General features: G+C 44.3%; 1 protein-coding gene across 2 annotated transcripts in view; it reads right to left on the reverse strand.

The window, feature by feature from the left end:
• Positions 1-2,675: 2,675 nt before the first annotated feature.
• Positions 2,676-16,297, reverse strand: part of Rmnd1 (required for meiotic nuclear division 1 homolog) — a 31,692-nt gene continuing 18,070 nt past the window's right edge. For both annotated transcript variants that reach the window (XM_041680186.1, XM_041680187.1), the window contains exons 6-12: positions 15,655-15,755; positions 14,734-14,840; positions 13,300-13,364; positions 11,859-11,935; positions 9,057-9,177; positions 3,128-3,244; positions 2,676-2,780 (exon numbers count right to left, since the gene is read on the reverse strand). In XM_041680186.1, the coding sequence (XP_041536120.1) occupies positions 2,748-2,780; positions 3,128-3,244; positions 9,057-9,177; positions 11,859-11,935; positions 13,300-13,364; positions 14,734-14,840; positions 15,655-15,755 (621 nt within the window). In that variant the 3' untranslated portion in view covers positions 2,676-2,747. The remainder of the gene's footprint in view (positions 2,781-3,127; positions 3,245-9,056; positions 9,178-11,858; positions 11,936-13,299; positions 13,365-14,733; positions 14,841-15,654; positions 15,756-16,297) is intronic.

A 16,297-nucleotide genomic window follows, 5' to 3' on the forward strand; every position in this document is an offset into this window, starting at 1 on the left:
TGTGGTCCCTTCTATTTGAGACAGGGTCTGGTAGGCCAGGTGATAATCTTGAACTCTCCTGCTTCTGCTTCCCAAGTGCTGGGATTACAGGTGTAGACCACTATGCCCTGCTAAAGTACTATTGTAGTTATTCAAGTCCCATTTGACTCAAGATTTTATTTTTTTCAAGACAGGGTCTCACTATGTAGCTTTGGCTGTCTTGGAACTCACTGTGTAGACCAGGCTGGCCTCAAAGATCCACCTGCCTCTGCCTCTTAGAGGACAGGGATGTGTGTGCCACTAAGCCTGGCTATGACTCAGGGCTTTTAAATGATGAAATTTACAAGAAAATTACCAACGTTTTCAATTTAGTTATTTGTCTTGTTTTCTAAGAGTCTCCTGTAGCTCAGGCTGTATTTATTTATTTATTTATTATGTATACAATATTCTGTGTGTATGACCGCAGGCCAGAAGAGGGCACCAGACCCCATTACAGATGGTTGTGAGCCACCATGTGGTTGCTGGGAATTGAACTCAGGACCTTTGGAAGAGCAGGCAATGCTCTTAACCTCTGAGCCATCTCTCCAGCCCCCCTCAGGCTGGTCTTGAACTCATGAAGGTAGACAGAATAATTTGAGCTTCTGCCTCCATCTAAGTGCTGAGATTATAGGTGTTAGTACAGGGCTGTTTGATGCATTCCTGTAGCATGTGCTAAGCAAGCACTCTGCACTGCTTTATCCTCAGCCGACAATGAAGGTTTTGACCTTCAGATCTCCTTGAGGATGCAGGTGAGCTCTGGTTTGATTCTCCTGAGTGAACTGCAGATCCCAGTTGGTTATCACATCTGCTAACTGGCACTGTTGGGAAACTGGAGTTAGACAAATTAGGTGCATCTTATATTTTCCACCTATTGATTTTTTTTGGGGGGGGGGCGGGGGGTTAGAGCACTGTAGTAAATTGAGAAGCATCTGTACTTGCTCTGATAATGTTGGTTTGTGACAACAGCCATTGATGGTAGAAGAGGCGGCATAGCCGTGGCTCTGTAGTATTACAGCAGAGTTGAACTGAAAGGTAATTTCCACCCAGCATCAGTGGAAAGAGGAGGTCTGAAAGTGGGGGTGGGGTCAGTTCTTGCCTGACTTGCACAGTCTCGGTCAGAAAGTGACTGCTCCTGGGAAACCTTCACTCCAGAAAAATCCAGGATGGTGGGCCATGCTATGCAGAGAGGATCCTAATAGGCGTAAACAGGAGACATTAGATGCATAATTTTCTTGTGCCTGGATGACCAGAACCCAGTGCACATGGCTTTAGTTCAAGATCAGTCCTGGGGCAGGCAGAAGGGGTAATGTGGATGGAAGCACTTGGCTGGTGTTTCTTAGGTGCCCTCTGTAAGCCTTCAGTTGATAAACGTCACCCAGCCTGAACTCTCTCTACTCTTTACTAGCAATGTTTTAAAAAATTGTTACCGTATAAACAGATTCCAAGTCTCTTGTATGGAAGCAAAGTTAAAAGTTTTAAATCTTTCCTGTTCCAAGTTGTTTTAAAATTCAAACGGTGACATCTAAGCTTGTCCAGTCAATTTTTAGTTCCTGTCCCCAAAGTTGTTTCCTATAGCCTTCTTGCCGGTAAGCTCTGTAGAGCAGGGGTGTCTCTCAAATGCTCTATGGTATCTTGGAGTTGAGAGTCATATAAGAGAATTTGAAGTAGTGCTGAATTGGATGAAGAGTGACCAGTAGAGTAGGTATACAGTGTTGTGTGGTTGCCGGGTGCAATACTGGGGCAGGAAATGAAAATGGGATGTAATACCTTAATGTGTCCACCATTATCCACTCAAATACAGGAAAACTATTCAAATCTGTATTCCTTTGTTTGGCTACTGCTTTTTGTAGTACGTGTCCCCCATAAACCTTTATCCTAATAAATGTTTGTGAAAATCTGTTTGTTTGGGTTTTTTTTTTCCTTGCAACATTTATAAATACATTAAATGTTATCAGGCACCATAGTTTTACTAGCTTAAGTAATGCACCTGTCATCCACTGGAATTTGATGTTACCGTTTTTGGAAATGCATCTCTTTTTTGGGGGTGGGGTGAGACAGTTTCTCTGTAGCTTTGGAGCCTGTCCTGGAACTTGCTCTGTAGACCAGGCTGGCCTTGAATTTAGAGATTTACCTGCCCCTGCCTCCTGAGTGCTGGCTTGATTGTTTTGAGTTTTATGTTTGTGGTTGAGTGGTGCATGAGTCACGCACATAATAAGGTGTGTAGGAAGATTGGCTTACGTGATGCTAGAGTACAAAGGGTTGACTACTGAAATGCAGTGTGCCTATGAACACTCAAATTAGGCCACTAAAGCTGCTGGAACATTTCCTTTATGAACTTTCAGTATGTTGACCCAAACATCATATTTGTCATTTTTATTCAGGCAACAATATATTTTAGAGCTGCAGAAGGTCATTATGACATTTATTTTATCTAGAGTCAGCCCTGCTATATTATAGCTGCCTCTGCTTTCCAAGTGCAGAGACTGGTGTCCCCCCAGTCAGCTCCCCTCATAGCTGGGTTCCTATGCAGCACAAGGTCTGTCGGGGAACTCATCTTCCTGTTTCAGCTTTCAGTGTGCTGGAATTTACAGGTGTGTCCTGTGCCCACTGACAGTTGATTTAAGGTTTAAATACCTATTACATAAGAAGTCATCCAATAGTGAATGCTGGTTTATTTTGGTTGTAGGACTTGAATTATCTCTTCCAGTGATGTTCTCGTTGTCACAAGATCAGAAAAACACTCTTCCCAGCTCAAACATTACCTTAGAAAAACAGAAAGCAAGAGTTACTAATTCCATGGTGAAACAGCTAAACTTCATCCTGAGGTTTTTCCCGTGGCTTACAAATCCCTGGTGGTGTACACTGTGTCAAGCTGACAGAATAATCACAGCAGCTGCGGTGACTTCCCAAGGCTGCTGTGATGGGAAGGGTCCCTGGAGGAAGCACCCCTTTGTCAAATGGCAAGCTGCGGGTCTGAGGAAGGCAGCTGATCTGATATTAGGCTGTACATGATAAATTTACAGCCAAAACTAGCGAATGCTGTCTGTAAAATATGGGAGCACATCAGAGCATTTGCCAAGTTGGCATTTGAAACAAGCCAGCTGCTGACCTCGATGGTGATGAGGATGACAATCATCCACTCCAGGCGGAGTGCCCTCTTCTCATTCAGGTGATTCCGCATTAGGTCTGTTAGCTCCATGCAGTGCTGAAGCTTTTCATTCATGACCTGCAAGAAAATCTTACTGTCATGCTTTTATATTTAAAGAGAAAACAGTTAGATATACATGGTTTATTAAATTCTTGCTGCTTAGTTCTCAAAGACAAGCAGTGTTTAGTGGCTCCATCTAGACACATTTGCAGTGAAATTTTGTTACTGTGTAAGTTTCTGAATGTATATATATATGTGCAGGTTCCTGCAGGGGCCAGAAGGGCCACGAACCCCTCAGAGCTTGCATTAAGCATTTGTACCTACATGGGTGCTGAGCTCTTAACTCTGGTGGTAACTCAGAAAGCACTCAACCACCAAGCCATCTCCACTCCTCACTTATTTTGTAACCTAGGTAGCCTGCAGTCTTACTCCCACCTCCCAGAGTCCCATATTCCATGAACCACCACATCTGTTTATATGCAGTTCTGGGGTAGTTAGATTCACTGGTCCCTTTATATTGTAGCTTCAAAGAAACAAAATGTGTAGGAAGTCCTTCTGTCTATGTGTTGCTTCCATTGGTTAATAAAGGAACTGCTTTGGACCTATAGCAGAGCTATAGGGGAACAGAGCTGGGGGGGGGGGATCTAAACGGAATTCTGGGAAAAAGAAGGGCGGAGTCAGACATACCGGAACTTTGCTGGTAGGCCACAACCTTGTAATGATACACAGATTAATAGAAGTGGGTTAAATTAAGATGTAGGAGTTAGCCAACAAGAAGCTAGAGCTAATGGGCCAAGCAGTGATTTAATTAATACACTTTCTGTGTGGTTATTTCGGGACTAAGCTAGTTGGGCAGCCGGGATGAACAAGTGGGCCCTACAAAAAAAACATTGGCATACTAATCCTTTTAAAGGTAATGGAGGTTTTAAACTTTTTTTTTAAAAAAAGATTTGTTTACTTTTATGTGCATTGTTTTGCCTGCATGTATGTCTGTGTGAGGGTGTTGGATCCCCTGGAACTGGAGTTACAGACAGTTGTAAGCTGCCTTGATGGCTTCTGGGAATTGAACCCAGGTCTTCTAGAAGAGCAGCCAGAGAGTGCTCTTAACCACTGAGCCGTCTCTCCAGCCCCTTAGGGAAGGTTTTGTTTGTTTCTTTTTCGAGACAGGGTTTCTCTGTCCTGAAACTCCCTATGTAGACGGTAGCCCAGGCTGGCCTTGAACAGATACCCACCTGCCTCCCAAGTGCTGGGATTAGCACGCCACCACTGCCCAGCTCCTGATGGAAGTTTTAAAGATAGGGTCCCTAATATTTTGTTAGGGAAACTTGGTTAAGCATGCAGAGACTACTCTGGCGCAAGTGTCCATAGTTCTAGTTGTGTATGGAAGTGAGCACAAAGGGACCTCTCTGCTGAAGACGTGGTTATGTGTAACCTGAAACCACTGGAAGGCACCACTACTCGCTGAACTGGCAAAGGGCCTGGGTTCTAACACCTTGGACAGACTGGTTGGAGTGGGTGTGGATGAGTGTCCCAATCCTGGATGTGAGTACTAGCAGTTACACACCCATTTAGTACTTGTACATTTCTTGGAAAGCTGTAAAACTGGGGAACATTATACTGGTGCAGGTTTGGCCAGTATTGTCTAGGTGTAAGTGGAAACATGTCATACTCGGTTCTACAAGAGCATTCCAATGCTTCACTAGTGAGGGACACATTCCTGGCTCATAGGCCCACCTTGTAGTTTCTAATCTGTAAGTACCTAGGCACTGTGTTCTTTCTTTGTCCTTTCCGTCTACTGATTGCTTAGTCTTGGCCTCTAATGTGTTCATATTTAAGCTTATTTCTCTCTTCAAATTGCTGACAGACCTCTATTTCAGTTGTGACCAAAGAACGGAAAACATGTTACCTCCCAACTATTGCTTACAAACAAACAAAAAACCTGAAAGCAATTTGTGCAGTGTTCAAGTCTCCTGGGCTCAGCAACGAATGTTGATAGCTCTTGCAAAGGACAACCGAGGCTGTTCCCCAGTACTGCCAGGCAGCTCACAAGTCCAGTTCTAGGGGTCTGATGCCCTCTTCTGGACTCCGGGCACCTGCATGCACGTACTGTAAAAAGCTCATGAAGACATACTCGATAAATCTTAAGGAACTTTCCTGGTTGTGAATAACATTAAATCTTAGTTTCTGGAGCAAAAGCACCCTGAGTTTAGGCCAGCATGGTCTACATAGCAAGTTCCAGGCTACTTAGATTTTGTCTTTAAAAAAAGTCTCCTGATGACTAAAATTTTTTTTTTTTTTTTTTTTTTTTCAGATCTGGAGTAACCCAAGCATTTGGTACAGGCCAAAGCAGTTTCAAAATGAGAATATAATTTGTTTCCTTTTGAAATCTAAATGCCTGTGTTTATTCTACAAATACAGTAGCAGATGCCAAGGAGTCTACACGCTAGTGGGGAGTAACAGTTGGCTTGGGGATGCCTAAACATGTCAGTGTGGAGGGCCTGAGGGAGACACATGAAGGGAAATGTGGTTAGAGGAGTATGGTGAACATGACCTCCACCAGAGCGGGGGTCGGGAGAACACGGCGTGCCGTGCAGGCATGCTGATTCTAAGAGGAAGAGACACCTGTGTCTTGGCGGCAGTTACATTACATTTCATTATAACGATTACACTCAAAGTTAGCACACGGAGAGGGACATCAAGAGAGGTAAATTCGAGTATTTTAAATTTCACAACTAGAGCTGCACCTAAAAACCATGGGAGATTTATTTCCAAATTAATGGAGACATAATTTACATTACACCTCCATTCTAAAGTATCAGATTCTAACGACATTATCCACGGAACTACACTTCCACTGCCACAGCTCACTACCATTCCTTTGCAGTGTGTTACCCCATCTGCCTGGGCTTGGGGACTTGGTGTCGTACTCTTCCTTTTGAGATAGGGTCATGTAACCCAGGCTGGCTTCCAGTTCACTATGATGACCTAGAACTCTTGACCAGCTGTCTCCATAAGTGCTGAGATTACAGGTGTGCACCACGGTTCCTGCTGTTAGTCACTGCTGGAGCTGGAACAGGGCTCCTCCATGCAGATTGGGAAGTCTCACCAACTGAGCTATGTCTCCAGCAGCTGAAGTAGTTTGTCTTCTTCACCCTGGAGGACATTTGTCGTCCTAGAAATTCCTAGAGTTTCATTTTTTTAGATTCATTTTATTTTATGCATATGAATGTGTACCTCCTGAGTGTCTGGGAGTTACTGATGGTCACGTGGCACCATGCGGGTGGGGTGAGGATGATGTAGGCCGCTGTACAAAGAAGACTTCTAAACCAAACTCTCTCTCAAAACCATCCTGACAGGTGACTTCTAAACCACCATCTAGATGTTCCTGACCTGGCGCTCTTGGAGTATGGGTGGGCCTCTGATTTATTTTCAAGAGAACACTGCACAATGACCAGCTGCCCAGGACTGTAATCAGGTTGTAAGATACCGCCTCCTGTCTTGTTCACTCTAGGACTCTAACCATGCGTGTGTTAGTTAAGTCAGTAGATGCTCTGTACAGAGGCTCCTGTGGAAAGAATCTGAGACCTTAGTCCAACAGCCTTGAGGGACTGAGCCTAGCAACCACCACACAAATAGACAGAATGTGAATCCTCCTAGCAGTCCTCAGAGATGCCTGTAGCCTGGAGAGAGGCCCCACCCATAAAACTAGGAGAAAGAGCTGCTTTTAGCTGCTAGTTTGGGGGAAACTTAGTGCATAGCAGCAATCAGCCAGTGCTGGAGAGGCCTCATTTGTATAGAGCTTTGGCACCTCTCACACGCTCATCTTCAGCTTGGGCACTCCTACCCATCAGGAAAGTCAGACTTTTTCATCTGTCCAGACAGCCCAGGCTGTCAGATGTCTCAGACAGCTGGTTCTCACACTACATTGAGTCCTACTAAAACAACTTCAGCACCAGTCACCAGCCTTGCCAAACCAGCTAAGGCATCTACTTTCCTGCATTAGAAGACACAAAGGAAGAACGAGATGAGTGACAGATTGTAGACACTTTTTTTTTTTTGGTTTTTTCGAGACAGGGTTTCTCTGCGGCTTTGGAGCCTGTCCTGGAACTAGCTCTGTAGACCAGGCTGGTCTCGAACTCACAGAGATCCGCCTGCCTCTGCCTCCCGAGTGCTGGGATTAAAGGCGTGCGCCACCAACGCCCGGCTGATTGTAGACACCTTTGATGGGATTTTTATGCAAAGGACAAGTGTCTGGGTTGGAGAAAAGGATATATTCTAGAAGTACATAGCATTCAATGACTACAATTGTAGAGGATTTTTTTGAAATTATGCCATTTACTTGATATAGTGACTGAGACGTGACTGAAGTTGTATTGAAAAGAATGTAGACCAGGAAACAGTGAAACACTATTCGAGGCAACAAAAGAAATGGAGACTTTAGAAGCTGTTTGAAAGAAAGAATGGAAGTTTTTTTAAAAAAAAAGAAAAAGTAACTTTGAGGCCAGTAAGATGGCTCAGTGTGTAGAGGTGCTTGCTGCTAAGCCTGACGACTAGTTCAATCCCTAGACCCCACATGGTGGAAGGAAAGAACTGAGTCCCGAGAGTTGCCCTGACTTCCGCACACATACCATAGCACCCATGCCCTCACCTAGCTCCCCCACACAGCACATGCAGCATCAGCAGTGTTCCTGTACAATGAAAACACTAACCCTCAGCAGAAAGCAGGTGGTGGCTGGGGAGATGGCTTAGCTGATAAGGTACTTGTCATGCAAGCACGAGGACCTGATTTCAGGTCACGAGCACCCACATAAACAGGGCCTACAAGATTTATGTTAGTTTCATCCATACTCTGCTATCAGAAGTCTGAGTTTACTTTCGGGAGGCAGAGGCAGGTGGATCTCTGTGAGTTCGAGGCTAGCCTGGTCTACAAGAGCTAGTGCCAGGACAGGCTCCAAAGCTACAGAGAAACCCTGTCTCGGAAAAACTAAAAAAAAAAAAAAAAAAAGTTTAATTTAAGCCGGGTGATGGTAGTACACGTTTAATCCCAGCATTTGGGAGGCGGAGGCCCTCCTGGTCCACAGAGAGAGTTCCAGGACAGCCAGAGCTACACTAAGAAGCTCTGTCTTGAAAAACCAAAACCTACATGGGCATATACATCATACAAAGATGAAACGTTTAGCTATTTGGAAGGCTGAGGCAGGAGGATCCCCAAATTCAAGGCCAGCCTGGGTAATGTAGTGAGACTTCATTACACCTCAAAACCAAGGAAACATTAAGACAAAACAAAGAACACGGACATGAGAATTGAGCCTTTGACACAGAAAACTGGGAAGTGGAGCCAGGTGTCTGTAATCCCAGGACTAGGCCTAAGGCAAAGATGACTGAGTTTGAGGCCAGCCAGGGCTACAGCATGCCACTTTGTATCTAAAAACCCCTCTTGTAACAATCCATTCTATTTTATATAGTCCTTTAGGTGATCAGGGCTGAAACAGTATCTGTGTAGCACACATTAGTCTTGAACTCAAAAGCCATCCTGCCTCAGTCTCCTGAGAAAAAGACTCCAAACTGGCTGCAAAGAGGAAAGATGAGGGAAGTGGGAATCCAAGGGGACATGACCAGAAGTCAGAGTATGTCTCCAAATGCAGTTAAATATACTTAGCTGGAGATTTCAGTAATAAATTGTAGCAGAGAATCCCACCCCTCTCCTTTTCTCTCTCTGGTTTTTCCAGACAGGGTTTCTTTTTGTAGTCTGGGCTGTCCTGGAACTCTTCCGTAGACCAGGCTGACCATGAACTCAGAGATCTGCCTGACTCTGCCTCCAGAGCTCTCAGATTAAAGGTGTGTGCCACCACCACCACCCTGTATGTCTTTTTCTCTAAAACATACATACCTTAACTCTTCGAGTAATGCTGAGAAATTGGCAGGTCTTATCATAAAGCTCCTCCAGGTTAGCTCTGTCCCAGTAGAAGTCAGGAGTCATCAAGAAATCTGAACTCAGGTTTATACGGTGCCTTAAATAAAAAGTACAATTTAGTCTTTCATTTATGGTGAATTAACAATCAGTTCCTATTATATTTCATATATTCATGCTACAATAAGAACAGTTTTAAGTTCTGTTCTTTGAAAAGTATTTGAGAAGTGTACACACACACACACACACACACACACACCTGTGCATCCTCTAAAGGAAAACCAAGAAGAAATAAAAAGGTAAAGATGGGCAAACCTCACTTTTCTTTTTAGCTGCAGCTTTCCCTTCCTCTCACCCTCTGGGCTCATTGGTCACCTCTATTTCAGTCACTGCATAAACACAAGACAGGTGGCAGTACATGTAGGCTAGCTTGGCAGGGACTGACCATGTAGCTCAGGCTAGCTTGGCTTTGGTAAGCCTTAGTCTCTAGTGTACTAGGAATACTAAGGGGTGTGCTGCCACACTGGTGCTCCAGTTTCACCCATACTGTGGTATCACAAGTACTTAATCTAATGTGGTGATGGTGGTGCACACCTTTAATCTCAGCACCCAGGGAGGCAGAGGCAGGTGGATCTCTGTAAATTCAAGGCCAGTCCACAGAGTGAGTTCCAGGACAGCCAGAGACGTAGAGAGAAACTTTGTCTCGAAAAAACAAAAATCAAACAAACAAAAATGTAAATGCATGTTACATAGTAAAATACAAATAGCCATTCATTCATTATGTTGGAGAAGAAAGCAGAAGCACAGGAGACAGCATGTTAAGACTACCAAACAATGCAAAACTCTTTGATAGGGCTACCTGTACATTTCTCCATGAACAGATTTGTGTGTATGCATCTATCAAGAGAAATAAACATTTTTGCTATGCAAATAGAATAATACTATATGTATAATTTGCAACTTTTGTATTTTAAGACAGGATCTCACTGTTACCTTGGCTAACCTGGAACTCAATGCATATACAAGCTGGTCTTGTACTAACAGAGATTTGGTTCCTTCCACCTCCACAGCAATGGGGTTTAAGGCACACAGCACCACATGCATCAATTTTCTTCTTTTTTTTTTTAAGGACAGGTCTCAGTCAAGTATGATGATGCACACTTTTAATCCCAGCACTTGGGAGGCAGAGGCTGGCAGATCTGGGGTCAAGACCAGTTCTATAGAGCAAGTTTCAGGACAGCCAAGGCTACACAGAAAAACTCTGTCTTGGAAAAAAAAATAAAAATAAAAAAATAAAGACAAGGTCTCAAGTAGTCTACCCTGGCTATTGTTTTTGTTTTGTTGTTGTTGTTTTTCAAAACAGGTTTCTCTGTAGCTTTGGAGCCTGTCCTGGAACTAGCTCTTGTAGACCAGGCTGGCATCAAACTCACAGATAACCGCCTGCCTCTGCCTCCCAAGTGCTGGGATTAAAGGTGTGCACCACCACTGCCCAGCCGAGAATCATGAACTTCTGATCCTTTTGCTTCCATGGTTCCCTGCAGTGTTGGGAATCAAAGTCAGACCCTTGTGCATGCCAGGCAGACTGCTACCAACTGAGTGACAGCTGCAGCCCCAAGACTCAACTCTTTACCTGACATACTTAGCTATGAATCTTTTCACAGATCACAAAGATTTGTGATTTACTTTTATTTATGTGCATATGTCCTTGGAGGCCAGAAGAGGGTGCCAGACCTCCTAGAGTGAGAGGTTGTGCACTGTGCGATGTGGGTGCTGGGAACCAAACTCAGATCCTCTGGGAGCAGCAAGACTCTCAATTGCTTTCTAGTCCTATTTTTTTTAAAAGAATTATTGTGTTTGTTTATGAGATGCGTGTGCATGTGTGTGTGATGGGAAGCATGTGGAGGTCAGAGGAGAGCTTTGTGAGTTGTCTGTCTTTCCCAACCTTTACTTGGGTGCCTAGGATCAAACTCGGGTTTTCAGGCTTGCGACCAGCACCTGTTTGCTCAGACTTTGTTTGCAGTAACAGAAACACTTATTGTAAAGGGTAAAACAGGGTAAGGAAAGTCAGGCTTAGCAGAAACTAGTCTCAAATTAGATTTATTTAGTCCTAACTTTTGAGTTTGGGCATTACAATTTGTTTATCAGATTCTGCTTGTATTGGCTAGAGAAGAGGGGGAAACAATCTCCCCTACTTCTCAGAGAACACAAGTCTGTGTGGCTCTATTGCTGGATGCTCGTAATGAATGACCATGAATGAGCATCCCTGAGCCTGAGGAACACAGATACTGGAACCCTGAACCACTCCTCTGCAGGCTGATCTAAGGGGGTGGGAAGACACTTCTGTGGAAAACATCACAAGGAGCCTTGAACACACTCATCCCATGTGCAAAGGAGGGAGCTCGATGACATGCCCAGCGGACGATGGCAACCAGGACACATCACTCCGCAAAGACAGGAAATTACCAGTTAGGAGACAGGTCTTCCTCATCTGTACCACTGCACAGTGCTAAACTCAGTAAACTAGGGGGAAACCTCCCAGAAGAGTGATGCTCAGGGAGTAGGTGTAAAACGTCACACTCAGTATGATGTGCACTGCCCTATTTTCCTGGGGGTCTTGGGACGTGTGGCATGTTTAATGGAGATCAGTTTCGCCCTTCTGTATTCATCAGCTTTCCCGACAGTCCTAATGGAGCCTCCCGGCTTCTCATGGGGGAAGAGTTTTTCTTATAGTTAAATGTTTTCTCTTAAAGGAAATCCTTCATTTACAAGAGGACATTGTACCTGAGGGCAAAGAGCTCACCCATTTTCTGCATAACTTCTTTATGAGACAGCTTGACTTTCTTCCCAGCTTTTAATGCCTATTTGGAAGGAAAACAAAAACAAAACAACATCCAACACAATGGGCCTGTGTCTGTGGGGTCAGCATCTGTGGCTCCAGTGTCCCTGTCTAGCAGGCACACTCTTTTTCTTTGTTATTCTACATATGTCACAGCAAACACTGACGTCTAAGGCACAGATTTTGGTACACTGGGTGGGGAGTACTCCTGGAACAGGCAATCCTCCAGATGCTGGGGGAGGGGCATCGCATGTACATCTTTCTCATCACTGTCAGGGCTATGTAGCATGTTCTCAAGCGACACTTCGTCTTAGACGACGAATAATCTAGATAGCCGTTATCCAGATGAAATGTCCTAACTCATATCAAGATTCCAGAATTTTATACCCAGGCTGTTCATTCTGTCTGCTACAGTCTGGATCCTGAATGGCCCCTGGAGGCTGTTCATCAAGGCTTCATCTTGGCTTGTGTTACTGGAAAGTAGTTAACACCTTTTGAGGTGAAGTTGACTGGGAAAAAGTTAGGCCATTGGTTACATGGCCTTGAAGGGGCTGCTGGGATCTTAGTCCTCCTCTCTCACCGCTTCTGGCTGCTGTGAGGTGAGCAGCTTGCCCACCAGGTGCTTCTTGTCATGAGCTGCTGCCTCACCAAGGCCTAAACAATGCACGCCCAGCTACAAACTGTGATCCAAAAGAACCCTTTCCTACTAAAACGCTGGTTATCCCAGGCTTGTGTTTGCAGTGAGAGAAAGCTAATGCATCCTCTTTAGTATCTGCTCCATGATAACATTCCTTGTCTCTCACTTCAAAGAGATCTGCTTTTATTCTGTGTGTATGAGGATTTGCCTGCACGCTTGTTTGTGCATCACAAGTGCCTAATACCAGTGAACACCAGAACTGGGTATTGGATCCTCTGGAACTGGAGTTAAAAGCAGTTGTGAGCCGCCATGTGGGTGCTGGGACCCAAACACAGGTCATCTGCAAGAGCAGCCAGTGCTCTTAATTACATATCCATCTCTGCAGCCCCGATTCATTCCTTATCTCTTTATTGAAAAGTGGGGCCTCTTTCCCAATCTTAGTCCTGTTATTCTGTTACGGTAGACATGCTGGGCCATGGCATCACCACGGGGCTCCAGCTGCCCTGTTTCTGTGTCACTGGGTCACACTGAAAATACCGTGCGGTCACAGCCAAGTCATCTGAAGTCTCCAGTAAAACACCAACGCGGACTCCCTTATCTTGACTTCATCACTTTACTATACTTTCTGCAGCTTTTTTAGTTATCACTACTTTATACTCAAATGGGCATATTATTGAGCAATTGGTATTTTCCCCCCAAGAAGCCAATTTTTGATTTAAAAAAAAAAGGCAGGGAGCTGATATAATTACCTCTGGAATTGACTGAATAGACTCAATAAATTTGTCCAGTGTTGCTTCCCAAATAGCCAGTTTCACTGGGAAAAGAAGGAAAAAGGGAATTTTCTTTACCATCACCGTCACATCTACACGGAATGCATAATGTCATGGTGCCTCTGTTGCCACTCAGTTAAGTGTCTAAGAAACAAATGTACAGCTGGGCATGGCGATGCCCACCTGTAACCCCAGCACCGAGGACTTGGAGGCTGGCTTGCGATACAAAAACCATGTTTGCACTTTCTAAGTGTGACCCAGGCATAAAAAGGGAATGTCACATGACATTTTAATAAATTAATTCATTTTTAATTTTTTTTCTTTTGAGGCAGTTTCTCTGTGTAGCTATGGCTGTCCTGGAATTCGCTCTGTAGATCAGGCTGACCTAGAACTCACAGAGATCTGCCTAACTGCCTCCTGAGTGCAGGAATTAGAAGCATGTGCCATCACCACCTGACTCAATTATTTTTGAGACAGGGTCTCACTATGTAGCCCCAGCTAGCCTAGAACATTCTGTGTAGACCAGGATGGCCTTGCATTCACAGAGATGCACCAGTCTTTGCCACCTGACTGCTCAGACGAAAGGTATGTGCCAGTGTTGCCCAACAATGGAATTTTTAATAATTTCAATAAAAAAACAGAAAAAGCAAAAGTAGTAGAACTTGAAAACTAAAGAGGATAAAAGACAGCAATAAAGTAAAGAAAGAGGGGGAGGTGAACTTCAACGTTCTGAGTGTGTTGGCGGAACACAGGCGTATCTCCCACTCCAGACTTTTGCTCACATCTCAGAAATGCAGCGCTGTGGGTCACGCCTAGCCCCTATGGGAAGTTCTATACAAGAGGCAGGGGTGAGACTCCTCAGGGCTGTGAGCAAATCACCATAAGCTCAGAGGCTTCCCACGGGGTCTGCACTGGCCCTGCAGCCTGATGCAGCGCATGATAAACACCTGCGGCTTAACGGGAGCCATGATCTCAGTCACTCATGGCTGGGCTCTCAGATTAGAGGCTGCTGAGTCTAACAGTCATGGAGAAGAGAGAACAAAGGCAGTGTCAGCAACAGGAAATACATTTTGAATAAGTGAAGGTTTTAATACAATTAACAAAAAATGAAGAACCAGTGGATGGCAGATTTTATACATTTTTTTTAAAGAGAAAAAGGAATATTAAGACTGTATTGAATGTTATGAAAACTATCCGAAATCACTACCCAATTTCCCACTCCCCTCTGGGTTCCCACTCCCCTGCCTGTCCTGGAATTCATTCTATAGACCAGGCTGGCCTCGACCTCAGCTCTGCCTGCCTCTCCCTCCCAAGGGCTGGGATTAAAGGCATGCACCATCACCGCCCGGCTATCATTACAGATGTTTAATGAAGCTGTGTAATAGGCCATCTGCACAAAGTAGACTAACTTACCTGAGAGGCAAAGAGCATTGGAGAAAGCAAATTTTTCTAGAATGGAGTCATCTAAGTCCAGCTCCGAGTTTAACTTGATTTCTCCCCTGTGCAGTTTAGACTGTCCCCTATGAAAAGAGGAACAGCATCTTTTGAATCTTAAAAGCTGTGCACTTCTGAAAACCCGTCTTCCTAGAAGCCACTCGACAACTGTTGAGATCTTATAAACTACTTTGATCTGAGTAATTCCATTCCTAAAACTAACCTACTAAAACAATCAGATAAAGCCTGTGTACCATGAACATTTTGACTATATTTTGGAGACACAGTGTCACACTGTAGCCTAGGCTAGCTCAAACTCTTGGCGGTTTTCCTGTCTTGGTTCCTAAGTGCTGAATTACAGGTTTGAGCTACCATACCTAGCCAATAAATTGTCATTGAGCCACCACGTGGTGGTGGGAACTGAAGCTGGTCCTCTGCAGGAGCAGGAAAAACAAAGACTCAATAGAAAGATATACTAGATGATTAATTCTACAGAACAAAAGAGCTAGAGCTGGTGGCCTGGGCCTGTAGCCACAGCATGGGGGAGCTGGGAGGGTCTGAAAGTACAGCGACTTCCATCCTTCCTCACCTAAGGACACCTGGCAGGACCTCGCACCTCTCAAAGTGGTTCTCCTGGATCACCTCCTCAATACATTTCTGTCATATTCAAACTCAACTGAAAAAAAAAAATACTTAAAAGTAAATCCTTCCTGGAACAACCTGATAAACTCATCCTGCTGAGAGCATGCTGTCATTAATTGAGGTTGCTAACATGACAATCTAAATGCAGCTCCTGTTCTTTGGTGTGGGCGCTGGCTTTGATCAGTAACTTAAGAATCTCCACATATTTATTCACAGTGATCGCCCGTCCTCTTCACGAATGCGCTGAGAAATGCTTACTCCGTTTTCATGTAGTTCAGCTCTTCGTTCTCCCAGTGGACCAGAGCCACCTCATAGGGCTGGGTTTCATGTCTCTCCAGGACTTGCATCACGTGCTTCACCTAGGAGAGGGGTCACCTGGCGTTACATTGACTCCGTACAAGTCACGTGGGCTATCTGCTCGAGAACGTTTGCTATGTTTGTTGCATGATTTCTGAGTCTCGGTATTTAAGGAAAAGGCAAGCTCACCATGACAGTAAACTAACCAAGTGATGTGTTCACTTACTTTGACATTGAGAAAGTACAAAGAGATGAGCATCAGAAATAATAAATAAATAAATAAATGTGCCATTATTCAGCATCCAAAGAAAATCACTACTAACATTATAGTTTGTATTTGTTAGGTGTCTAAAACAACTGTATAGGCAAATTACTTGTAAAGATGAGAGATGGCTCAGCATTTAAAAGCATTTGCTGCAGAAGACTTGGGTTCAGGTCTGAGCATCCATATGGTGGCTCACAATGGCCTGCTAATCCTCTTCTAGGAAATCTGATGCCCTCTTCTGACTCCCTTGGGCACTCAGCACTCACATGATGCAGTCACACACAAAAGATAAATTTTTAATGAGCTAAAGCAACATAGTGGTGTAGAAAGTGCTCTCTA

This window comes from Microtus oregoni, unplaced genomic scaffold, assembly GCF_018167655.1.
Source record: "Microtus oregoni isolate MIOR12 unplaced genomic scaffold, Mior012 000033F_ref0000390, whole genome shotgun sequence".
Classification (NCBI taxonomy): Eukaryota; Metazoa; Chordata; class Mammalia; order Rodentia; family Cricetidae; genus Microtus; species Microtus oregoni.